At 39.5% G+C, this 26,154-nt stretch overlaps 2 protein-coding genes across 2 annotated transcripts; both read left to right on the plus strand.

Annotated features, from left to right (window-relative positions):
• Positions 1-1,898: 1,898 nt before the first annotated feature.
• Positions 1,899-5,019, plus strand: gem (GTP binding protein overexpressed in skeletal muscle). Its single transcript, XM_042490743.1, has 4 exons — positions 1,899-2,923; positions 3,640-3,716; positions 4,009-4,213; positions 4,654-5,019. The coding sequence occupies exons 1-4, from the start codon at positions 2,569-2,571 to the stop codon at positions 4,935-4,937; spliced, it is 921 nt and encodes a 306-aa protein (XP_042346677.1). The 5' UTR covers positions 1,899-2,568; the 3' UTR covers positions 4,938-5,019.
• Positions 5,020-7,644: 2,625 nt separating this feature from the next.
• On the plus strand, positions 7,645-25,505 carry cdh17 (cadherin 17, LI cadherin (liver-intestine)). Its single transcript, XM_042490141.1, is given in 20 exon segments — positions 7,645-7,732; positions 9,984-10,040; positions 11,367-11,462; positions 12,209-12,346; positions 12,502-12,637; positions 13,355-13,513; positions 13,839-13,991; positions 15,274-15,479; positions 15,599-15,730; positions 15,832-15,921; positions 15,923-15,983; positions 17,217-17,426; positions 17,504-17,580; positions 17,662-17,850; positions 18,202-18,446; positions 19,864-19,970; positions 20,733-20,984; positions 21,079-21,189; positions 22,645-22,761; positions 24,654-25,505. Coding segments are annotated over 19 exon segments (2,613 nt in total). The 5' UTR covers positions 7,645-7,732; positions 9,984-9,992; the 3' UTR covers positions 24,740-25,505.
• Positions 25,506-26,154: the final 649 nt, after the last annotated feature.

Raw genomic sequence — 26,154 nt, forward strand, 5'->3', positions numbered from 1 at the left:
ATGCTTTCTTTATTGACCCAAGTTGTAGTCTAGCATGTCTGTTAATCATCTGTTAAATTGGACGAGCAGCAACAGAGGTTTGGATTAGTTATTCACATTGGCACCTGCACAAAAACTCCATTTATTAATAAAATTAATTCTGAAGAGACATAAATTATTGAATAATTCATATACAAACTAAATCAGCTCTAATCTGAGCAGATGGGATGAAATTTTCCCTTGATTTTGTAGTGACTTATAAAATGGGCTTCAGCAACACTATGAAATAAACTGCAGGTTATTTAATTAAATAATTATTTGATCAAAAAAATTTAGAAAATAGTAAAATGTCAAGGTGATAAAACTTTCTTATTCGAGCAAATCTAGACAAAGAAAAGCAGCAAATTATTAAGAAACTAAATAGGGAATGTTTGACATTCATACTACATTTCACTTTAAAAACTGACTTGAAAGTGATTATCAAAGTAGTGTTGTTAGTGTTGCAGATCTGGGTTAAAAGATTAAACAAAAAAAAAAAAAGCATCTCTGCAGCAGGTGAAGTTCAATGCATTGTGTATCCACTTTAAATCAAGCCATTGTCTTTTTTTACTTTAGTGATTCCCCACTTTCAGAATTCCTCCTGACAGCTTCATGTCACATTCAGCTGACTGGTAGAAGTGTAATAGGGAAAGATCGATGCTGCTGGCAAAACATGAGTTTTTCCACTTGGTGCTGAACATTACAACACAAATTTTGAGTCCAGAGAAAATCTCAGTCCACTGAGTTTATTTTGTCAGCATATAAAGGAATCACAATAATGCCTTGTATCCATCCATCCATCCATTCATTCATTCTTTGGCCGTATCCGCTTATCCTCTCAAGGGTCGCAGAGTGGGGGTTGGGGGCTGGAGCTTGTTCCAGCTGTCATTGTGCATCCTCAGCAGCAGTTTGTGGCGTTAGAATCGCTACATGGATAATTGATGAGTTAATCCGGTCAGAGCTGATCAGTTTTATATCTTTTCTTAAAAAAAAACTATAAAAATCTATCAAATCTTTGTCTTCTGTGCTGCAGAGTGAGTGAAAGTGAACTTTTAGACCCAGCACAATAAATGTTTAAGTTTCACTTTGGCTGTACAGTGTTCTGCTGCTCCGTCTGTGCCTAGAGTACGCGCTGTGCTCCAAGAGTGTTGTGCAATCAAGAACTGAATGGTATATATATTCTAGTGGTGGTGCAGCTCCAAAAATAGAATATCAATTTTGTGAGAATTTGAGACGCGGTCGCCATACTGTCTCCTGTTTTGTTGAAATGTTGTCTTAAAATTCTGAGATCAAATGGGATCAACATTTTATTACCTTTTGTTTACTTTTTTTAAATTTACCTAAAGTGTATTTAGAAGCAAATTATAGCACAATGTTAACCGTAACTCACGATTTTTTGTTTGTTTATTTATTTATTTACTAGAAGGCCACCATATTGTTTTCTGCAGGCGGGAGCCTTTATTTGTCTTATGCGGCACAGTGCATTCTGGTAGTTGTAGGTTTTCTACTTATTTGACAAAAGGAAATGGCAAAACCCTTTTTGCTCTGTTTTCTCTGGTCATGCAACACATTTCCAGAAGTATTTGCAGCTTTTTACTCCATAGTTTAAAAAATAAATAAATAAATAAATAAATGTCTTAAGCAGCACACTACTTTTTTAACATTAGCCACCATGCAGGTTGTAACAAAGCAATTGAGGCTGTAGCAGCAAAGTGTCAACTTTTCATATTCAAGCAGAAAAATGTGCTATTTCTCTTTTTAAAAGTTACATAGTCCTTCTTCAAGACCAATAAATGTACATTTTTTATTTCATATATTTATTTATTTCCACCAATCCAGCCCATGTCTCTGGATTATTAATATAAGAGCAAATCTATTAATCTCCACAAAACCTCATCCATGTAGAGATTTGTTAAAACTAATTTTAATTTCCATGTTGCACAATTCAATACACTTTTGGTGTAAATATAATCCGAGCAGTAGCCCATCGCCTGCGAATGAGTCAAAACAGTAAATACCCACCTCTTCACATAAACACTCATGCTCCACTTGGGAGATTTCTCCTCCTCCTCCTCCTCTTTATAAACCAGGGAAACCCATCGGAGCTGTAGACGCTCTCAGATGGAGATTACTGACAGACTGCAGCAGACGCACGACGAAGAAGCCAGCTGTAAATGTCGCTCCGGGATTTGCAAACCAAACGCGTCTGCGATGCTCGAGTTTAACTTTGTTCTTAATGCGCGTCTTTGCGTTTGAATTTGGGATTATAGAAAGTTTAATCTGTTTTTATCAGCCCCATTAAGGTTGAGATAAATTATTTCTGAGTGTAACTGCTGCAGACAACAAAGTTTCATAAACAGGACAGAGTTTATGCTCCTCTTTGTGATCTAAGGAACTGATGGACATTTATGATGCGTATCTGAAGCGGGTGAAACGCTTTTAAAGGGACTTTAAGGCGAGGTCGACAAGTTTTACTTTGTTTTTGGGGTGTTTACCCTAATATAAGTTAAAGCACCACAGTTCATCTAATTTTCACGTCGCTCCGGCACCATGCTGTCCAGTGTGCGCCGGCACAGCCTCCGCCTGCAGACGGAGCTCCACCGCTGGAGCATCTGCGACCCGGGCAGCCACCTGCTCACCGACAGCCTCCTGGCCCGCGTCCCCGCCTGCATCTCCCGCTCCAAGTCCTGCAACAGCTCCGCCGGGGAGTCGGACGGGAGCCGCGGGAGCTGGTCATCTTCAGACTCGGTCATTTCCACCGACTCCGCCGGGGAGCCCACGGAGCCCGGGGGCCCGTATCGGGTGGTGCTTTTAGGGGCCAGCGGGGTGGGCAAGACGGCGTTTGCAAGCATCTTCGCCGGGGCGGCGGACAGCATGGACAGCGACGACTGCGAGCTATGTGGAGGTGAGAAAAAGATAATGACACTTATTGTACTGTTATCACAGTATTGTGTGATAGTGTTATAGGCAAACAGATATTTATTATTTTCATGATAATTTTTAGATGGATACAAACAAAAGCAAACAAAATCCCTAAAAACAAGTTTAATCAGTAACTTTAATATTATACAAACAGAGAAGGTCAAATACCATAAAATCTGGCAAAAGGCACTATAATCTGTATTGAGCATCAAGCACTTGTTAACCCTTTGAGACCTGGATCAACATCACTTTTCTTGTGCTCTCAGACACTTTTCGTAATTATTTAAAATTTGTAGTGTTCAAAATTATATGTACATATTTAAGCGCTTTCCTCGGGTCATTCCTTTTTTCTTTTAATACCTTTCCATTTTTGTTTGTTGGTTTGGCTGGTTTGTCTTATTTTTTTTTTAAATTTTCCGGTATTTTTTGTACTTTTTCTTCTTAAGTTGCTCATTGCCTCTACTTTTGTTTTTCAAAGAAATAAACCCAACTTGCACAGGTTTCAAAGGGCTAATTAACATTGGGTTTGTAAGTGCTATACAAGTAAAGTTTACTATTGTTATTATTATTGTTATTAATTTCCTGATAATATAATGCTGTAGTGATTGTCTAATGATTATGTCCAACACATTACTATTAACAGAATGTCTAAGTCTATGATTTTACTAATGTAATGTTTCCTTGTGTTTATAATTCCAGATGAAGTTTGTGAAAAGGAAATTGAAGTGGACGGAGAACCTGCAACTATAACTCTGCTTGACACATGGGATGCAGAGGTAAAAGGAAAAAAAAGTTCTACAAAGTGCAAGAAATTAATAGATTCACAAAATGATTATTTTTTTAAAATCCAATGAAAAATGGCCAAGGAAATTATCATCATCAAATTATGTTACAGAATTACTATAAAATTTTAGTAACTTTCAGGGCCTTTCCTTTTTTTTTTTTAAACTATCTTTTTTGATTCCATAAGGTAACGCAGAGATGAGCAACAAGACAGCAGGATGACTTGTGTAAATTGGCCCATACTGCACTGTAAGACCTTTTATCTAATCGTGTTTCTCTTTGCAGACTGATGATGAATGGGCTCGGGAGCACTACATGCAGACAGGTGATGCCTACCTGCTGCTGTACTCTGTGACCGACCGGACCTCCTTCCTGCGAGCCTCCGAACTTCGGATAACCCTGCGCCGCTTCCGTCCTGCCCAGCACACCCCGATCATCCTGGTGGGAAACAAATGTGACCTGGTGCGACGTAGAGAGGTGTCAGCCAGCGGTGAGGAGACACAATCTCTGTCTGTTACTGTGTGATGAGCCAGTTTTCTATATCAGAATTTGTTCAATAATGAAATACCTGGAAAAGTCAAGAAAATTGAAAATTGTAATTTCCAGGCTTGAAAAATTGTTGGAAAAGTTATCCTAAGTAATCCTCTTCTGATTTTTTTTTTAAATAATACAAGGTACAAGGTAGATTTATTAGTCCATTTTTAAAACATAGTTTAAAAAATGAAATTAAAATTTCTTTTTGATCATATATTTAAAAAAGCTATTATATAGAAATGAAAAAGAACCGATAAGAAGAATCAATGGTCGTTTCAGAGAATGCATGGTCTTTAAAATTTGCCTCAAAGTCATGGAAAAGTCACAGAAATTAATCGGTAAAAATGAGTATCGACCCTGTATGTGCCTGTCCTGATCATTGACTTCCTGTTTCAGAGGGTCGTGCCTGTGCTGCTGTGTTCGACTGCAAGTTTATCGAAACCTCAGCCGCCATGCAGCACAACGTCTGGGAGGCTTTTCACGGCATGGTGCGTCAGCTGCGTCTACGCCGAGACTCTAAAGAAGCCAACAAGCGTCGCAGGCACATAAGCTGCAGCACACGCCGTGAGAGCCTTCCCATGAAGGCCAAACGCTTCCTTGACAAGGTGGTAGCAAAGAACAATCCCAGTGTGGCGTTCTGGCTGAAGTCAAAGTCCTGCCACGACCTCTCTGTGCTGTAGGAGACCTACAGACTCTTGTTTTTTAACCTTGCACCAAACGTTTGAGCAGGTGAACAAGTTTCAGCCTGGAGATCAGAATAAGTGAACCTGGGCTGGAGGGAAGCCTGAATCTGAAAGGCAAAAAATCAGATGGTTCAAACCTCAGTCCTGTGTTCACGCTGAGCCAGCACGGTGCACATGAGAGGTGTTTGCAACATTTCTGCACCACCATCCACATGTTGCAGTCTTAAGTGGACTGAGCTCAGTTTTGTCGGCCTCTGTGATGGACTGGACAGTCGGCAAATGAAGTGTCTTTGTGGCATAAATGTTTGATTTTAGAGATTACCGGCAGAAACTGAGAGAGAAGGACGTTTCTGATTTTATTAATATTAGCCTTTTCTCCCTCGTCTTCTAGCTTTCCTCGTCCTTTTGCCAAATGTGACCTGTCGATCCCCCAAGTGCTGATATTACCAGTTGTAAGCTATTGATCATATTTGCGTGATGATCATTCCATGGTTTTTCTGAGTTTATTTATAACATGTTGTGTTTTGCACTCACTGTAAATAAATAACAGGTTGATATAATGTATTGTATTTTGCTACTTGTTGTTCTTGCTTATTGAAATAAAATGACATCATCCTAATTTAGAGGGGGGCGTGCCCCCCCTTCCCCTGCACTGAAACCGTCACCTATGGTCTGTCATCTGAATCTTACTAATGAGATATTGGGTGACTCAGCTTTGACACAAAAGAGACACATTTACACAACTGAGCTGACAAAGGATGAGTCAGGTGACATTAACGCTGAACTTTCAGAAACAAAATGAGTCCCCCTGTTTCTATATTTGTGTGTGTGTGTGTGACAGCTGATTTAGTGCACTGATTTGACTGCTCAGGGACTGAGCAGAGATTTGGGTCACAGTGTGACACCGAACATCCTGCTCAGACGCCGCCTGCTCAGATCCTAAACTCCGTTTTGTCAGAAAAGCAGTAAAATACAGTATGTTGCTATGGTAACATTCAGAGGAGCCCAAGGAGTGTATTTGTTCGTGTGTGTTTGCATGTTCAGTCCAGGGAGTGTCAGGCAGATGGTGTTGGTGCACACTGGCCAAAATATCCATTACTAGGTACATGGATCCATGCTTTATGTAACTGAGTCACCTCCATTTGAATTAATGGCTTTTTCAGCTGAACCATCAACACAGCGGCAGTCACAGGTTCTAGTTAAGTAACGGTGCTGTGAAATGATGACTCACTTCACAGCCTGTGTTTCTACAGTTGCAGATTCACAAAAATCTCTGCTTTGTTTCTGAACAGCTTTCTGCAGCTTGTAAAGCCCAGTGTGTGCATCAGGATGTTTCGGGGATAATCCCAACTGTATGTGAGGTTGGACCATGAAGATAAAGCATAACACTCGGTGAGGAAACTCGCTCTTTAAGGCATTTCTGATGCATTCATCTCTTCACTTTTTAAAAGGTGGAAAAGTAGTAAACGGCAAGGCCATGACACGGAATCAAAATAATTTTCTTTCTCATTATCTTATTTTAAATATGTGCAATTATCAGCAGTTAATGAACATATAAACATAAGAGTACACTGATCATCATCATATCTGTCCATCCCTACCCTCCACAACAATATTCCCAAATAAGCTGACACATACAACAAATCAAATATACTGTATACTGTTATACATACACATATACATACATATAGATAAATACTTGGGCTATCAAACAAATCATATTTAACTGTGATTACTTGCAGAATTTCAATAGTGAATTGCAATTAATCATACTTTTCAATCACATGCTTTCAGTTCCATTATTTTGCATTACAAAACATTTGTTTCCTTCAGTAAACCAGATTGTCTTGATTAGGGATCAAATGACAGCAAAAAAATGGCATGGGCTAGCATAAAGTAAAAGCATAAAGTAAGGATGTATTTCTTTGCAAAATATGTTATAGTAATTGATGTTCTGCATTTTTCCCATCAAATTGAAATTTGTGCATACCCTTTAATAAGTAAATACATGGGTTTAAACAACCTCTATGTCCAAAACTGATTTAGCAAAGGAATGAATCGAATTCCAGAAATTAGTTTTACATCAAGAACAATTCAGTGAATTATCTCTGGAAATTTTGTGCAACTTTATATCTGCTATTTGCCGGTTTTATAGTAGGTGCCTTGACCTGCTGGATCATACTAGAGGACCCCATGGGTTTGAATTCTCATGATGCAATGCATTGTCAGTGTAATCTGTTAGCCCTATTGTCTACACACAGCTCCTTATCAGGCATTGCCACTAATGGAAAATCTGACAGGAAACAGTGCAGAGGTGCAGAGGTCAAAGTCTGAGGGGAAATTAGAAACTTAAACGCTGAACAGCAGATTCCTAGTGAATTTTCTCCTGTTATTTATTTCTTTTTTGCTGTGATTTTACTTTTTTTTGTTCACAGTTCACACACTGGCAGTCTAAAAAGTACTTGACTAATGAGTTTTATTGTGCTTCTATAACATCACCAGACAGACTCACTCTACAAGCACTATATCAGAAAATCAGTGGCTAATATTAAGTACTGATGACTTGTATTTTACATTTCTGTGCATATCATTGTTCTGTTCTTCCTGTCTCCTTCTCTTTCACCAGGTGATCCCTCATTGGCTAACTCCCCCCGAGGGCAGGGTGATTAGACAATCATTAGATCCAATAAAACATTGCTGGTTAACAGTTGGTTAACGTTTGACAGGACAGGATGGGGCTGCTCAGATCACTCTGAGGTCTGAGGAGTGACTCGCTTGATCTCTCCGCCAAGGTAAGTCTCTTCGCTCTCCTGTCTCCCAGCTTTGGAAATGTCAAGTATTTAGAGTAGATTTTGGGGTATGAATAGGACACAAACTGGACTAACTTTTGGTTTTACCAGGCTGTTTGATGTGTCGGATGCTTTTAGTTTGTTGCAGAAGTGCTGTGATCTTCACTTGACTTTGGCAGGGCCTTAGCGTCAGGTGTTGGCATATCTGACAACCGAGCTCTGCTTGTTCGTGGCTTCCTGGGTTGTTGCTAGAGACTGTTTTTGGGGAGGATATTACCTGTATGTATAGGATATTAGATTGCTGTCAGAGCCGCTGAAATGCAGACTGACAGAGGTCATCCAGTCATTGTGCTTAAAGGAGAAAGAAAGGGCCTGCAACACCCAGATAATTAGGATTTTACCACTTTGTCCATCAGTCCTTTGCTGGAAAAATACATTTAATAATTCAAATAACAATATTTTTTCACTCACTGGAGGTCAGTTAAGTCAATGTGGATATCTGTAATTTTTTAAATTATGAGTAGTGATTGACACAGAGACCGAAATACAATTAAAAGTGACTTAATTAAAATTAAAGTAAAATTTAAAGTTCTGTTAATTAGGAGTGTGACCAGGGCGGTGACATTAAAAGTGTGCTGTGCTACTAAAAGGTCATTAGTCATGACTCAATGTCACCTTCACTTTCCTGCGCCAGCCTTCTGTCTCACCTGTCGTCCACAAATGTCAAACGTGGCCATTAATCAACATATCCTTGATGTATTTGCTAAACATTATCATTTCATTGATGTTATGTTAGACTTGTTTGGCATGAGCCAGTATTTTCTGTCATTTAAAGTAGTGTTGTGCTAAGTTAACTCAAACTACTGTGCACAAAAGCTGCTGCTGGCTGAATTTATAGCTTCTTTAAATCACTTGAAAATACTGTTGCTGAGCAGCGTCAAAGTGTATGACACACGAAATTATCATTTAATCTTCCAGATGTAACTCTGGATGTCAGAGAGACGTGAATGGATTACTGAACGGGCCTACGAGTCAGGCCCCCCTGGCCTTTATCTGCAAACTGTCACTCAAATTACTCTAACATGTACTGACCAAACAGAGACTTAAAATGGCTGCAAAGAGATGCAAAGGAACTGCAAAAAGATACAAAATTAATATACAGAGAGTCACAGTACAACTAAAGTAGACATAAATTACCTTAATGTGATCCAAAACCATAAAAAAGGTGCAGAATGAACACAAAGAGATGCAAAATACCGACAAATGTGGCAAAAGCACAAAGTCTATGTGTCTTTCTCTAATGTAAGAGGGGCGGTGTTGCCCCAGGGACCCACTGCCTTATGATCACCCATGTAGAGAGTTAGAAGGCTAAAATGTGTCCACTCTTTTTATTTTATGTCATTTTTGGACATTTTTCTTCATTTGGTTTCACTTACTAGCAACAATAACAGTCATAATTAGTAGTTAGGTTTTTCATAATGTAGAAACAAAGACACAAACATAGAGAAAGTAAGTGTTTCACATTTGAGATAAATGAGTAAAAATAAAGAGTTGAATAAACATTAAAATAAAAGAAGGGCATTTCGTGGAGATACACATTTTCTACTTCCAGATATGCTCAAATTGAATTCATTGAAGCCTAATTACTAGGCTAGATTATTATCTCTTTCATAGATAGTATAATGTGTTCATTCTTTTTAAACAAAAAGCCACACCCGTACATACAAACACAGTGAAGGTTGTTATGTTATTCTGAGGCTGCTGTAAAGTGTCTTTGGTTAAATTGACCTTTGGCTACCTGCGTCATGTCGACACCCACTGTGAAAATCACCCGAGTCTTGCATTGCATATGTGCTCTGACTTTCAGTTTCTCCTGCGCGTGGAGGTGGGTGGCTCACCTGGTTGTGTAGGTGGAGACACACACATCGAGATAGCATGTACATGTGTAGATACCCAAGGACAGATTTACTTTGTCCTCATGAATCAATAACTCGTTATGAACAGAGAAACATACATACTAAGTCACTGCGGTTAATTGTTTCTAGAGAACATCAATTTCCATTGTTCCTACAAGTGTGAGATGTGAATTTAACATCAGATCACAGTGAATATTATGCTTTGTAGAATTCAAATGTATAATTTAAATCCTCATTTTCATGTCACCTCTCTGCCTCCTCAACCTCCTGTTTTCTCCTACACCACTGCATGTACCCCATATCTCCTCCTCCTCCTCTCCTCTCTCCTTCCTTTCCAGGCTGCGATCATGACACCCATGATGCATCTGTTGCTGCTCCCGCTCCTGCTCAGCATTGTGAGTACATAACGCAGCCAACTGTTACTGATGTCTTGCAATACATATTTATAAGAAACGCACAAATATGTGACCCTGTTCAAGGGTGTGTGAAACAGTGTGGATTCATGCTTGGATTTATTCATGAATAGTTTATGGGATATTTTGGTGTATGTGTGCATGAATGGATTACCAAACCGGCCTATTGGGCACAGGCCCAGGGGCCCCAAGACTCAGGGAACCCCTCGCCTTCACCTACAAAATTTACTGACAAGTAATGACCTGGAAGAGGCTCAAAGTGATCACAAAGAGGCACAAAATGACTACAAATAGATGAAAAACAACTGCAAAGAGACATAAGAACAATGACAAAGGCAACAAAAAGCCACAAAGTAACTAAAAATGACTACAAAGAGACGTAAAATGATTACAAAGAGACACAAGATGGCTACAAAAAGGCACGAAACAGCTAAAAGACATGGATAACAGTTGCATACAAAGAGACAAAGACTACAGACAAATAACTAAAAAGAGATACAAAAAAGCTGCACAGAGACACAGAGAAACCACAAAGAGACTCAAAAAGATCACTCAAAGACTTGACATGACTGTAAAGAAACACATAATGACTACTAAGAGACACAAAGCAACTACAGAGACTCCATATGACTACAAAGAGACACAAATCAACTCCAAAGAGATGCAGAAAAGCCACAAGGACTACGAAAAGGGAAAAAGCTACCACAAAAAGGCACCAAAACAACTACAAAAAGATACAAAGCAACTACAATGAGACTTTAAATGAGACTTTAAATGATCACTAAGAGACAGACAACAACTACAAAGAGACAGACAACAACTACAAAGAGACACAAAACTGCAGAGAAATGTGCAATGACTAGAAATGACTTTGAAATCTGAGTTTCTTGCACCCGTGCAGGAGAGGCGGTCCGGCCTTCTGCACGTCTGTGCCCCGGAGCTCATCGTCTCATACTTCGCCCATACATGTGTGCATATTGGCAAATTAAGAAACCTGTGCAAGAAAACCTTTAGTGACTTATTTAAAACACTCAATAAGAAGTGTGAATTGTTACCGAGTGTTAGTCCTTCGTGTGTAGACTTTGCTCTCATGTCCTACAGTGGAAAAGTGTCCCCTCTTGTCACATAATTTTGGTTCAATAAATAACTGGACTGTAAAAGCCTGCCCTCAATGCCTGACTACATTCGGCTACAGTACGGAGCTAAAGCGAAAAGGGCAAATGTGGGCGTTGAGTGTGAGAGGTTCAGTTATACCTCCGCCTGTACGGTAATCACTGACCTTTGACCTCTGTGTCTGCACTCTGATAGGCTGCTGGGAAGGATCTGGAGGAAAAGAAGGGCCCGTTTCAGAACACGGAGCTGGATGTGCCAGAGGGAACGCTGGTGCCATATCCCGTGTATCAGGTATTACACGCAGTGGTATAAAGTCAATTTAAGTACTGTACTTAAGCACAACTTTGAGTTCCACTTAAATCGGTTTATGCTCCGTTACATTTCAGACGGAAACTATGTACTTTTTAGTCCTCTGCATTAATCGGAGAGCTGTAGTTGTGTTTTACTTTCCAGAATAAGATTGTACGTTAAAAAACATGAGAGCAAATTGGCTTGCTTTCTGTCAAAAAAGACGAGATGAGCAGCTTATCAAGAGATGATGCAAAAATTTGCAAGAAATTAGTCAAAAGTCACAAGAAAGGTAAAATTAAAAAAAACAAAAACAATATACAAATGTAGTTTTCTGAGCATTTTTCCCTGTTTTTGGATAATATCAAATAATCAGCCCTTGCTAATTTTCTGGGCATATTTTTGGTCACTTCTTACTAATTTCATGTTTTTTCTCATGTTTTAAAAAAAAAAAATAATAAAAAAAGCCAAGTGATCTTGCTTGATTAACCAACATTGTGTTAATAATTTTGAAAGCCAAGATGAGGGCCGTTTAAAATCAGTTTTAGGGGAACAGTTGGCCCCCAGGACTTTGGACATGACTGTCTGACGTGGTTTTTTTTTTTGATAAATGTTTGAGTCCCAAAGAGGAAATGTTTTGTTTCCTTTTGTGTGTGACCAAATGAAGTGTCAAAAGGCTATGACTGAATCCATTATTGTTTTTACGAGTCTCCTTTTTTCCTACTTTCTTCCCATCTTTCCCTCGACAGTTTCAGGTGACCCATCCAGGTGTTGACAGCTTCAGACTGAGTGGAGAAGGTAAAGGCTACTTTAAGATTTCAAAGGAAGGGTGGCTGTACCTGGAGACGCCTCTGGACTGGTCTCAACAGGACCATTACGTGATCGCGGTAACGTTTTCCTCTCTCTTCTTAAAAGCACACAGAAATTTAAAGTAGTGGATTGTAGTTGCAAGAAAACATGTATTAAAACCATTGAAACACACTTGTGTTTGTGTGTGTGTGTGTGTGTGTGTGTGTGTGTGTGTGTGTCTGTCTTTATCCAGGTGGAGGCACTGGCAGATGATAGAGTTGTTGATGGTCCAGTTCATGTGACAGTAAATGTGTTGGATGTCAACAACAACGCTCCATACTTCAATCAGAGCGACTACACAGCTTTAGTCAGAGAAAACAACCCAGCAGGTGTGTATTATGAATAAAAGGAGGGGATACCCCTAAATCCCTAATGCCAAAAAGAAAAATGTTAAAACTAACAGTGGTTGATATAAATGTCTACAGTGGCCTTAGAATAGTTAGCACAGCTATACTGGTTTTTCACATTTAAAACTGTAAAAATCTAGAGCATACAAACCACTGCAGGTGACAATAATGGAATTTTTTTAAAATAAATAGTAAGTGTCATTAACCCTTTGGGCCTGCTTTAATATCACACACACTTGTATCGCTCTGTGCACAAAACGTGCTTTTCAAAATCAGGCTATAAAAAATATTATACATGAATACAATGTTCTACTTGTATTTAGTTTATTTTTTTAAACAACATCAGTCGTAATTATAAATATCAAATATTCATTCATTTTCAGAATTTTAGCCCTTTAAATTAATTTTTTTGTGATGTCCAGCTATATTTTTAGATGGAAAAAACACAAATATGAATTGTTTTCAATATACACAGTATTGTATTGTTTTTTTCATGTTTTTGACAGAAATCAAGCCAGTTTGCTCAGGTTTCAAAAGGTTAAAATCCTTTACAGGGTAGTTTTTCTGGCATGCGTATGGGTTAAAGTAGTATTTTTTTTGTTCACTGGCATGCGGTCATTTCTCTCTTTTTCAAACGCTCTTTTCTCTTCCTCTCTGTGTAGGATAAGACTTAAGCATCAGTTTTGTTTCTCCTTCCAGGCGTCCCTTTTGCCCAGGTGTTTGCGTTGGATCGGGACGACCCGCAGACTCCCAACGCTCATCTGAGCTACAGCCTGGTCAGCCAGATCCCCAACAAACAAAACATCCATCTGTTCCAGATCGACCCCAACACCGGAGAGATCTCCACCACAGAAGCAGGTAACGGCGCACAGACACGAACCCAGACATCAGCGCACAGAACTAGGTGCGCCGTCGGTGAGAAAGTCTGTAATCTGCCCTTCTCTGCCTGTAATCTGGCAGTATAGTGCCACTGCAAATCCAGATTAAACAGCTCATCTTGTGTGCTCAAGATTAACGCTGATTGGAGGCAGATTGCCTAAATGTGTCGCGTGATGTTGATCGCTGATTACTTTGAGTGTGTGTGTGTGTGTGAGCATGTGAATGAGTCTGTGTTTGAAGACGCCTGTTTACGTCTGTGAGCTGTTTGAACTGAACAATATTTGATGTGTTTGCTTTTTAACAGGAGAACAGATGCTTAAAGCCAGAGAAGGCATCAGATATGGCAGAGGAGAAGACCAGAGCATCGATGCTCTGAAGACAAAGTTTAACGACTACTGTCCCGTGCAGAAGATCCCCTATGAAGAAAACCCCTTCTTCACCTGCGTGGAGAGAGCAGGTTTGTATCCAGCAGAATAAAAAATCTCATGATTAAAAAATTATAAAAAAAAAAATCTCATGAAAAGTTAAGAACTAATCCTGCAGCGTACAACTGCTGCATCCACATACTTTGTTCAGTTGCACACGTGTGTTTCTAAAATCTTAAAAGTCATGAGTGATCCCAGCCGTGGGATTTGTGCTGTGTAAAGCCAGAGTGTGTGTGAGAGTGACGGGTGGTGTCAATGCAGATAAACACAGACTGCAGTGAGGAAACGACAGCGATTAGTGCTGCTGCTGTGATTTATTGGGTGCCGAGTTGATGAGTTCAGCCGGGGAGAGTGGTTAAGCCATCACCAATCACTAAGATTGAATCCATGTGACTCAACACTCAGAAATTAGAGATCTGCTAAAAGGTTTTTTGTGATGTTCAACCACCATTTACATATTTATTTTTACTTTTATATTATTATCATTATGACTGCCACAATATCAGACCTTCACCGCACGATTATCATGGCCAAAAGACATCATGGTAAGGATCTTATTGCAATATCTATAAAAATTTAATATTTAATTCATTGTGCATCATGTCTTTTTCTTGGCAAGTGAATTGAACTCAAATTAAGAGTGCAGGGAGGTGAAGAGAAAGTCTGTTACCATAACTGTACAAAATTGTACAAAATGAGCAATTACACCTAATAGATAGTGAAAAGGAAGCAAAATGGCATTGGGAGGGGGAGACAAAGAGAGGAAAAAAAAGAATCAGAAATTAATTTAAGAGACACAAGATTATTCACACTATATAATTATATGTGTATTATTAAAATATTTTATTTTTCAATCATATTAAAATATTTTTAGATTGTTCTTAATTATTAGTTTCATCTTAACAGTATTATTATTATTATTGCTAATAATAGTTTTGAACAATTTATCAATATCATTATTGTTACAATTGATTCTTATTTATTAATTTATTATTTGTTATTAATTTGTTATTTATTTGTTTGTCCTCCTCACACATACCTGCATATCTCTGGTCACAGTTATTAATATGTCAGTAATTTTCATAAACTACTTTTAATTATTGTTTACTATTATTATTATTATTGTTTGTTAGCTCAGTTGTTTTGTTCGTAATAAATACAAAGGAAAATAGAAGCTTCAGTAAGGTAACGAATGTGCAGTGTCTATTCATCATGTCAGCCTCATTTGTCCAGTTTATACAATGTCCGGCTGACAAAAAAAAAAAAGAAAGAAAAGTCTTTAAGTGAAGCTTTCATCCTTCTCTGTTTTGTCAGAAATTAGGAGGAGGAACGTGGACCCCCTGGAGGACCCAGACTACACCCTGTCTGTGCGCGTGCAGGATCTCGGAGGAGCGTCGGAGACCGCGCTGAGTGGAAGCGCCAGAGTGCGCATCGTCGTGCAGCAAAACCTTTGGGTCAATCCTGGACCTATAACTGTTAGAGAGCACTTGAAGGAAACGTACCCTCTGGATATCGCAAAGGTGTGGTGGGAAACCAACTCGCACAAATGCAGACAAGTTAAAGTACGCTTACTATACCAACTCTATATCCAGTAACTGACCATGCAAATGTGGCCTCTTTTCTCCTTTTTTGGATCCAGGTTCAGTCTAATGATCCCAACGCCATCTACAAGTTAGTGCAGAAAGAGCGAGAGCTGAAATTCCCCTTCCAGATCACAGAAGAAGGAAAAATACTTCTGATAGAGGAGCTGGACAGAGAAGACAAGGACATGGTACACAACACAGTTTTTCTCTATAAACGTGTTTTAAGTCGTGTAAAAATGATACCTTTCCTCTGGAGTTGACTCCTGATTTTGTGTTGGTTCTGTTTCAGTACATCCTGGTGGTGTTCGCAGTGGATGACAATGACAAACAGGTGGATCCGCCCATGGAGATTCAAATTTTGGTGGAGGATGTGAATGACAAACGCACCTGCGTGTGCAAACGAGGAGAGTGTGTTTGAGGTGCAGGAGGACGAGCCTGTAGGTAAGATGTGTGTTCGGTTATCATATAACCTATTTATATTCAAGTGCTGTATATGCTCGAAGTTTACGCCTCATTCAACAAAAGTATTTCCTTAACTTCTTTTCTCCTGCTTTAAATTGCATCTTCATAATTCTTTTTCTGTTTGATTTGATTTGTACTATGTTTTGTGTTTTTGGGTCCATATTTACCACATTTCCGAGATTTATACTTAATAGTGCTTTGAGGAGAAGTGATCAGATCCATTACTTACATAACAACACTGGGTCAAAAAACCTAATATATAGCTGCACCATGTATGAAACACAAGATGGCTACTGCTCAATTTGAAACACAAAGTGATGGCATTCACTCACGACTTTGCCCTGCTGCTGTGGTCCAGCCCAAAATGTACTTAAATACATTTTAAAATGGAAATCAGTACACTTAGACAAACTCACAAAGAGGAAGGGGCCTGATTTCTCTGAAGCTGTACACACAGATCATTTCACATAACCCTCCCCACTTCGGCTCCGTTTGGGGATGTGCGTCCCTGTGTGACTGGTGGAGGCGTCGATATGTTATGAGAACTGGATACTGCATTTAATGTAGGGCCTAGTTCATTCCGAAGGGAGTTGCTTAGTGGTGTGTGAAGCAAAAATGGTTCAAATGCTGCGTATTAAATTACCTGGATGATCTGGGGATGACGGGGACTTTGTGTCCCATACAGCATGTGCACCAGAGACTTGTGTTAACTTCCAGTTTAGCCCCCTGCTAACTTCAGTGAGGATCAAATAATATAATCTTGTGGCCCCTTTAGACTATAGAAATGTTATCAGACTGAATGGATAAAATCCTGATGGTGAAACAAGTATCCACTGATTTACAGACTTTTCTCTTCATAATGCAAGTCAACACGAAAAAGTCTTTTTGGGCTTGGCCATGTCATATAACAGTTTAATTACATTGTTTGGCCACTATGAAAAGTAATCCTGCGTATTTCCGGGGACCTGGGCTCTCCTTGCCTGCTGCAGTCCAGACAAAAACAACCAGGTTGTTGCGTCTCTTTTAATCTTTTCCCACTCTGTGTAACTTTTAATGTAGTGCCTTATATGAAGGTATTGGATCAGGTCATTTGGGGGTTATGTTAACAGATTTTGGAGTTGGGTTAAAGATTGTATCTTTTCTGTAGGATTAACTCTTACTGTAAAAAGAGACCTTAATTTTAAGAACAATTATTGGTTCTTGTGGTTGCAGGCAGCCTGATTGGACAGCTGTTGGCCCACGATGACGATCAAGAAGGGACACTGAACTCTCATCTGACTTTCACCATCCTGTCCCAAAATCCCTCCACCACACCCGAAGCCTTCTCCATCGACGCTGATTCTGGAAGGATCCAGGCTTTGCGCTCGCTGCAGCGAAAAGACCATCAGATGTATAACCTCAATGTCAGAGTGAACGACCCAGGTAACACACACTCCATGCATGATGTGACTCACCTGTATGAACAGGTGAGGCACTTTTTTAACCCCTTTGTTTTACAGCTTTCAGCACAGAATGTAAGGTCGTCGTTAAGGTCATTGACGTCAACAACGAGATGCCTCTGTTTGAGAAGACAGATGTAAGTATGTGAACCACTTCCTGTCTCTTACTCCTCGCTGTGCTTGGCTGATTTTCTTTATGTTTCTGTGTCGGTGTTCAGTACGGCAGTCAAACTCTGGCAGAGGACACTCCTGTGGGACACACAGTGCTCACCATCAGAGCAACAGACGCTGATGATCCAGACAGCGGCAGCTCTCTTATCGAGTTTCACATCACTGCTGGCAACGATGATGAACTTTTCACTGTGGAGACCGACGGCAAAGGCATCGGCCATCTGGTTGTAGCTAAGGTATGATATCTCCATTCTGCATGTCTCCCACACAAACACACACAGATGATTTAATTCAACTCACTTTTAGGAAAAAGTCCTATTTATTCATAGGATAGGAGTTTAATACAAACTGTCTAATCTTATATAATACAACAAGTTTGAAACTCTCCCTGACTGTTGCTGTTCACATGGGTGTGAGCTTATCTATAGCTGCTGGATCTGACTTCTTCCGACTTGTGTTAGGAATTAATAATGTAATGTGCCTTTTATTGTAATCCAGAATGCCTTGGATAAGCAGGAAGCAGAGTTACAACTGCGTAAAATAATCTTTGTCTCCTTGTTCTAACTAACCCTCTTGTCTCCTAACAGCCTTTGGACTTTGAGTCCTCTCCTACCCTCAAGCTCCAGATAGACGCTCGTAACCCAGAGCCGCTGATGAAGGGTCTGGAGTACGGCAGCGAATCCACAGCCTTCGTCTCCGTGTCTCTCACCGACGTGGACGAGGTTCCAGAGTTCAGTCTGGACATCCTGGATGTGACTGTGCCTGAAAACACCACCAAGGGATCAGTGCTGCTCACTGTGGAGGCGAAGGATCCAGAGGGCAAAGAGATCGGGTAAACACACAGAAATAAGACGAAGACAAATCTCATGAGACAAAATTTAATTAACAATGCATTGATCCTTCTAAACATGCACTGTGTTGTATGTTCACCCAAAGCCTTTATGTCTTCAGATCCAGCAATAATAATTTTAGTCTTTAGTGCCAAAATGGCTTTTTTCCCAAGCCTACTTAAAAAGTTTTTCTACATGACCTGACATAGGTCTCTGCATGATGACATTGTGACTAATGCACCATCAGCCATCTTTGAGAATTTTGTTATCAGTGTTACCCATAGTCCTCTATTTCCCTCACCGGCACAGAAACTAAGCAATGTACTGCTGTGGACGCCATGATAGTTCGGATATGAAAATCACACAATAACACAAGCTAGCTAACTGATCGTGACAGCAGTAGACCAGTGACTCCCGTCTTCTGCAAGGTAAAATTACTGTTTTTGTCAAAGGAATCTGGTGGTGAGTGATTAGAAAAGGGCTATCTTATGGTAAGTTAAGTTGTTGAAAGAGGCAATGCAGTAACAAGATCTTGATTTATCTTTGATTAGGCTCCTTGTACCTAATTGGTTGTTTTCGTTAAGCTGTGGTAAATTCTTGCAAATGCCTTTAGAAGCAGGGAGGAGGAGGAGGACATTTTATCTCACTGACTCAGTCTCACGTACAGCTGTGTGGATGTAGTGACAGTTTCAGCAAATATGACAAAAAGATATTTTTTTATAACTTACCAACTAGAACTTTGAGATTTTTTTTTTTTAAAAAAAGTATCCCTTTTTTGTTTTGAGATTTAGGTCTTCAGCCGAGAGTCACAGATGCACTAATGTATTGTTAATTTTGGTGTTTCCATGAGATTTGTTGACAACATTAGAAATACAGAATGACATCAGCCTCATGCTATAAAGTGCAGTCCCCCTAAAACCCCCAAAAACCTCTACAAAGTTGAAGCTATTTTACTCTCAAAACACAAAATTGTAACATTTCTTAAATCTTAAAGGTCTTAAATTCGTTTTATTTGTTTCCTGATGTCACATCTATCCAAAAAGCTTCAAATCGTATCCCCAAATATGGTATTCAAAGCATCATCTTAGAACCAGAGGGAAACAACGCTGACGCTATGTCCACATTCTTGTGCGGTTTACGAGCTTTAACGAGATTCTGCATGATAGAAGAACAAACACACACACGCATAGCTTTCATAGCTTATGAATTGTTCCACTAGATCTGTACTGGCTTTATTTTTAAATGTCAGGATGAAGTTAGGACAATCACGTGTACCCAAACGAGACTATTGATTTGTTTTGCCTAGCATTATTCCCTCCGGCCTCCCGTTCAGAGCCTGATGTGTCGTGCATTATTTCAAATATCTGCTCGCTCTGTGTGTGTCTTTGTGTGTGAATGCTGATGTGTGTTTGTGCGCAGTTTTAAGTTGGACGGTGACACTCGGGGCTGGCTGGAGATCGATACTGCCACAGGAGAGATCAAAACCAAAGACAAGCTGGACAGAGAAACAGTGGACACTTTCGGAAGTCACCGTAGTTGCATTTGAGAAGGGGTGAGATAAAAATTTATATCACAGGGTTTTTTTTTTTTGGTGTTTATAAAATAATTTAAAATACTTTTTAGGTTTAAAGGTATAAACAATTTACAGCAACTAGGATCTTTTCCATAATGTTGTCAAACACTCATAATAATCTGAACCTGTCAGTGACAAAAAGTGAGCACTTAAAGTGGAAGTTAATTGAAGATGCTCAGTTGCCTGCAGGGATTACACTGCGGCCTGTTTTATTGCTGCTGGCTGCACTATTCTGATTTGTCACTTAGACACAAAAACATGGAAAAATCAGGTCCATTTAAATTTTTTTTAAAAAAAAAAAAGAAAAAGAAATAATTAAATTGAAATTTGAAGAAAAGAAATATAATAGGAAAAATGTTTCATCAGCCATTAGTAATCACCAATGTCCAACCTCATCCTACTATTGATCGACATAAAAAAGGTTATGCAAGGCTTCCATCCTGATCCTAGCAGAGGAACAAATCATCATCTCCAAATAAACTCAGCTCATCTGGTATATTTTCCAATGTAACAACTGTCAAACTTTCCAAAATTTGTATGTTCAAGACACTAAGAAAAGGATCCCATATCTTCTGAATATTTAATGTTTTCTATTATGAGAATAAGTTTTTCTAAGGACATATATGCAGACGGTTCCTTTACAGTTTACCAATACTTGGTCTTATTTATATTTTTTTTCCATTGTAGTATCATAACAAAGTAGTGTTTAATTAAGAATTAATTTTCTGCTTTCCCTATAAAGCGAACCCTGACATGTCCGCTGAGCGTGTCCTGTCTGTGAGGCTGCTGGACGTCAACGACAACATCCCCACCCTGAAGGAGAAGCAGGCCTTCATCTGCGTGAAGAAACCCGAACCTGTCATCATCAAGGCCCAGGACAAAGACAGCGCCCCCTTCTCTGAGCCCTTTACCTTCACTTTTGAGCACGGCAAGAAATCTCCCAACTGGGATCTGAGGAGTATCGACGGTACGCCGACACCCCGCACTATTTAAGTGAAGTATCACAGGATGTTGTTGTACAAATCGTTTCATTCTCCTTGTTTCCTTTGCATGTCGTGCAGGTACATCAGCTAGGCTGACGCTGAAGAAAACACCGACTGAAGACAGGACTTTCAAACTCCTCATTAACGTTAAAGACAATGCAGGCATGGGAGTCACACATACGTTTGAGGGTGAGTTCATTCTTTAAGTTAAAAATTACCTTCACTCAAAAATATGTTTTTGTAATGTTTACGTCCCCTAAAATGTCTGACCTTGACTATATTGAGTTGTTTCTTTGCAAAGTTTGCTATGAGAAAGGTGTTTTTAAATTTCTCTACTTAAGGAGGCTAGATTAGGTACATCACTAATATAATAGGCGATTGCTGTGTGTGCCATTGACCTCCATTTTGTCTTTAAAACATTTAAAACACATTAGTCAAAAATACGTCAGTGATGCCCAGGAGGAAATTGTGATCCATACAGTCAAAGCATATAGAAGTAGAAATAAATATTTACAAAAGTGTTTAAAAATGTAGCCAAACTGTTACAATGTGTAATATTTTCCCAACATGAACATATTCTCTTATTTATTTGAAGTTAATCCCCCATTCACCTCCTTGCTTTTGTAAATACTCACGAGAGCTCAAAATGCGTATAAATCTGCTGCTGAAAATAATCCCTAACAAATGTTCTGTTTTCTTCCTATTTAAGTAAGATTTACAAAAAATTACGATGCCCAGCTGTTTAAGGAAATTGTTGAGCATTTTTTGCATAACATAAAATTTATTTTGTGACCTTTTCTTTTATACCCTTTTATTCATGTTTTTTTTTTAATTATCCAGACAGTAAGCAAAAAGCTACGAAGATAAAAAAAAAAAAGAAATTAAAAAAAAAAGGATATCACACACCGTACATACAATAGTTAAACATAAGATTACATTTCTTGTCCATTCACACAGAGATTTGTTATGCATCTTATTGCACACGCTCCAAACAATCAGCAGAATAACATAAAAACTAATAAAACACATGAACATCTGTAAGGTCACCCTCCAGCAGTCACTAAAAGACAAGACGAAAGAAACAATCATGAACCTCTCCAACACAACTGTCTGTGACCAATTTGTAAAAAGATTTCTATCATCTGTGTGTGTGGCTTTCTTCCACAGACAGTGAAGTGGTGTTTAGTAAGTGTTTAGAGACTGCATTTTATTTCTTATTTTTTAGCAGTAAAATGCAGGTTGCCTTGCATGTCCAGGGCTGAGATAAATCGTAAATCTGCATTTACATCACACCATTTAAGTCACAGCAAGCACTCAAAGAGCAATGCAACACAAGCACCATTCACCTATTCACACACACACATTAATGCACTGGTAGCCAAGGCGACCATGAAACCAGAATCTCGCCCAAGGACTCTTCAACATGAACTGCAGCAGCCAGGGATCAAATTGCAGACTTTACAATTAGAAGACGACCACTCTACACCCTGAAAACAATGAAAGAAAGCATTGTTGGTTTGTTTCTTTTCATGGGATTTATATATATACAGAAAAAACCTCAGCTGCGTCCTTTACAGACAAACAGCACATCATGTTCTGATAAACATTTAATGGCTCACGTGTCTTCTTCTCTCCTCTCACCAGTGAGAGTGTGTAACTGCACAGAGCTGGGCTACTGCTACATCGCACCAGAGGATCGTGCCTTCAGTTACGGGCTGGGACCCACCATCGGGATCCTGGCTGGTGTTCTGGGATTCTGCGGTAAGTTTGACAAACTTTCATATAAAAGTCTGTTATTTGATTAAATCAACTCTTTATTAGGTCTGTCATGGTAATTATCAAGGTGAGCAAAAGTGATCAAGGTCAAACATGTGTGTTTGTTTACATGTCAACAAAATTTTGGTGCTCGAAATTACGGGTCAAACCTACCTTACCCGTGTCAGCATGGGTTTTCTGCGTGTTCTCCGGCTTCAGTTTAAAGACATACAGGTTATGTAAATTATGACGCTGACTCGATCATGGTTCTTTCATCGCAGGAATGTAGCCAAACTTAGGTCCGAAGCATCAACAAACGAAATGGAGATGCTGATACATGCATTCGTAATTCTCTTTTCATCAGCCTCAACAAATCCTCATTACACCACTTACAAACCGTCCAAAATGCTGCTGCTCGGCTCCTGGCTCAGTCCTATAGGTGGTCATATATAACTCCAATTTTAACTTTGTTGCACTGGCTACCAGTTAATTTCAAAATCAATATTTGAAACGTGTCACTCACGTAAAGAGCCCTACATGGCCACGCACCACAATATATAACTGACCGTCTATTTCGCCATACTACCAGCTGAGCCCTTAGATCCTCCTCTCAGGGCTCTCTATGTGTTCCTCAGACATACCTCAAGACTTTAGGAGATTGCTCCTTCTAATTAGCGGCTCCTAAGCTTTGGAAAAGTCTCCCAGCTAGCTTGAGCTCACTGGACTCTTTTCAAAAGCAAGTAAAAACCTTCCTGTTCAGACAGGCAGTTAGGGTAGCATATAGTGTTTAAGTTTTTATCCTGTGTTTTTATCTGCTCTTATTGTATGTTTTATCAGGGTTTTATTTTGATTTTTTTGTTTTATTTTGTTTTGCTTGTGAAGCACTTTGTGACTGGTGTCTGCTAAAAGTGCTATACAAATAAACATTGCTTGCTAAATTGGTAAGGATGTCCCGATCTGATCTCAAACATTGGGATTTGGGCCAATTAAGGCATTTTTTGAATGATCGGGCATATTTAACTTATAGAGCCCGATCCGATCCTTTGTTTTATGTCAGCTGTCGCAGAGGTGGTTTACTTTAATGCACACAACAGGGAGCACAATGTTCGTCAGCACTCATACACCTTATTAAGCTTGTGTGTGTTTAAGAGCACCACACACCATAAACAAAAACAGAGTATTACACTGTTTACGTTATTTACAGAAGGTATGAATCCTCTTTTTATTTCAGCTCAGTGTTAGAGTCTCGGGTTTTGCCTTCAAGTATAGCGCGTTTCTCCGCCCTGCTCCAAGGAGAGAGGAGCGGAGCAGTGCAAAGCTTACTACAACCACACTCACCACTGCAAGTATGCGAGCTACGCAAGCAAAAAGCCAACATGGTTTACGCATTAATGAAGTGTATCTTCCCCCCAAAAAAGATGTGAGAATGACAAAAATAAACACTTAAGTTAACAGACAAGAACAAAGATTCACAGTAGGTTTTTTCATTTTCTACTTAATTTTTTACGATGAATAAATAATAATAAAATAGCTAATGAACTAAGAGTTAATTTATTCATATTATCTAACAGACATTGGATTGGTTTCAATAACTTTTAAGAAGCCTTCTTAAAATGTGCATTGTGCAGCTGTTTTATCTAGAACAACCAAAGTGTCAGATGGACACTCTGTACAGGAAGATACTCAGTATTGACTTTAAATCAGCTGTAAGGTGTGAATGTGAGCATCAGTGGTTGTCTGTATCTGTCGGCCTTGTGATAGTCTGGTGACGTGTCCTGGGCGTCCCTCGCCTTTCACCCAGTGTCAGCTAGGACATGCTCCAAATTTACTGTCTCATGTTATTATATAGTTTTATGTTGCTGTTATTTATTTATTTTATTTATTTTTTCTTGTTGCAGTTATTGTCTTCATTGTAGTGATCAAACGTGTAAATAAAGGGGGCAAGAAGAAGAATGAAGAGGAAGAGAGGAACGCCATGATGTAGAGACTTCACACACGCACATACACACACACACACACACACACACACACACAAACATAAACATGCATATTTGTACTTTTATACTTGTTGGGACTTTAAATGTCACATCTTCATGCCTAATCTGAACCTGATTCTAACCTCAATCATCAAACCAAGTCATGCCCCTTATTGTTTGTTTATGGTTCCTTTTTCACGTCTGACCAAAAACAACAGATGGAAATCAGACCTCTAGGCTCATTTACAAACTTTTTTCTGTTGATCACGGAGCATTTTTCTTGCCGAATAAACAAATGAAATAAAAGAATTATCCTCACCAGTGTAACAGCAGAAGTGAGGACTTCATTTTCCAACAGTGTCCTTTCTCTCAAGGTCTGAGTGTTGAATTAATTCTCACAAAGATAGACACAAGCATTTACATAAGATTATTTTTATTTACAAGAGAGAGTTGATAAATACGTGCTGTGCATACATAATCGCTGTCAGGTGGCCCCGTGCTAATCATGCATTTCTAACGCTTGTTAACGTATTTTATTTGAGTTTCGCTCGCAGACTCAGGTTGTTTCATTAGCAGTTTAATTGTCTCACATAATTCCATTAGTTTATAGCCCTGAGCTTTTGTGTTGAATGAGACGGATAACTGTTGAATGTTGTGTTAAGGCAGGAAATATCTTTAATGTAAAGAAAAACATCTGAAACCCAGAACATCACAGTGTGTTATGATAAATCATAACTGTGTTTTCACTGCTCTGTTTGGCAATAAACAAAGAAACCGGGATCTTTTCACCTCCGTGTGTATCTGCCTGTGTGAGTGCGTGTGCAGAACATGTGTTTGCGGTGCTTGTCGGAGCAGACTCGTGGTGTACCAGGTGACAGGTGACGTAAGTGTTCACGCCTCAGCTCCATACAAACAACTTTCTCTCTGTTCTCTGCGCTCAGATGTCTGACTAACGTTTACTCTGTGCTTACAGTGAGTACTGTTGCATCCGTCTTTTTCTCCACCCTTCCCCGCCGGTCTGTCGATGAGCAGTCGAGGCCACGGTGCTGCTGCAGACAGCGATGCTCTGAGTCATCTCTTTAACAGTGTGAGACAAGCTGCAGACTGTTAGCTGTGCTGAAAGGAAGAATTGGCATGATTGCGGGCTTTCAGGAAGCACAAAGAGGCCACAACACACACAACGAAATCACACTCTCACACACACGGCAAGTTGAATCTGGGTGCCACATGTGCAGCCGTGGCCGTGGAAACCTTCCTATCCATGTGCCACATTTGTGTGTGTGTGCGCGTGTGTGTGAGAGATGAGTCATATAACAGCCTGCTGTAGCCAAACAGAGAACAGTGTCAGAGTGGACTGTGCTGCAGCCTCGTAATGACAAACTCAACATGGAGCCTCTCCGGTGTTTATGTCTGCACCATCTCC

Source organism: Plectropomus leopardus, chromosome 7 (genome assembly GCF_008729295.1).
Source record: "Plectropomus leopardus isolate mb chromosome 7, YSFRI_Pleo_2.0, whole genome shotgun sequence".
Lineage (NCBI taxonomy): Eukaryota > Metazoa > Chordata > Actinopteri > Perciformes > Serranidae > Plectropomus > Plectropomus leopardus.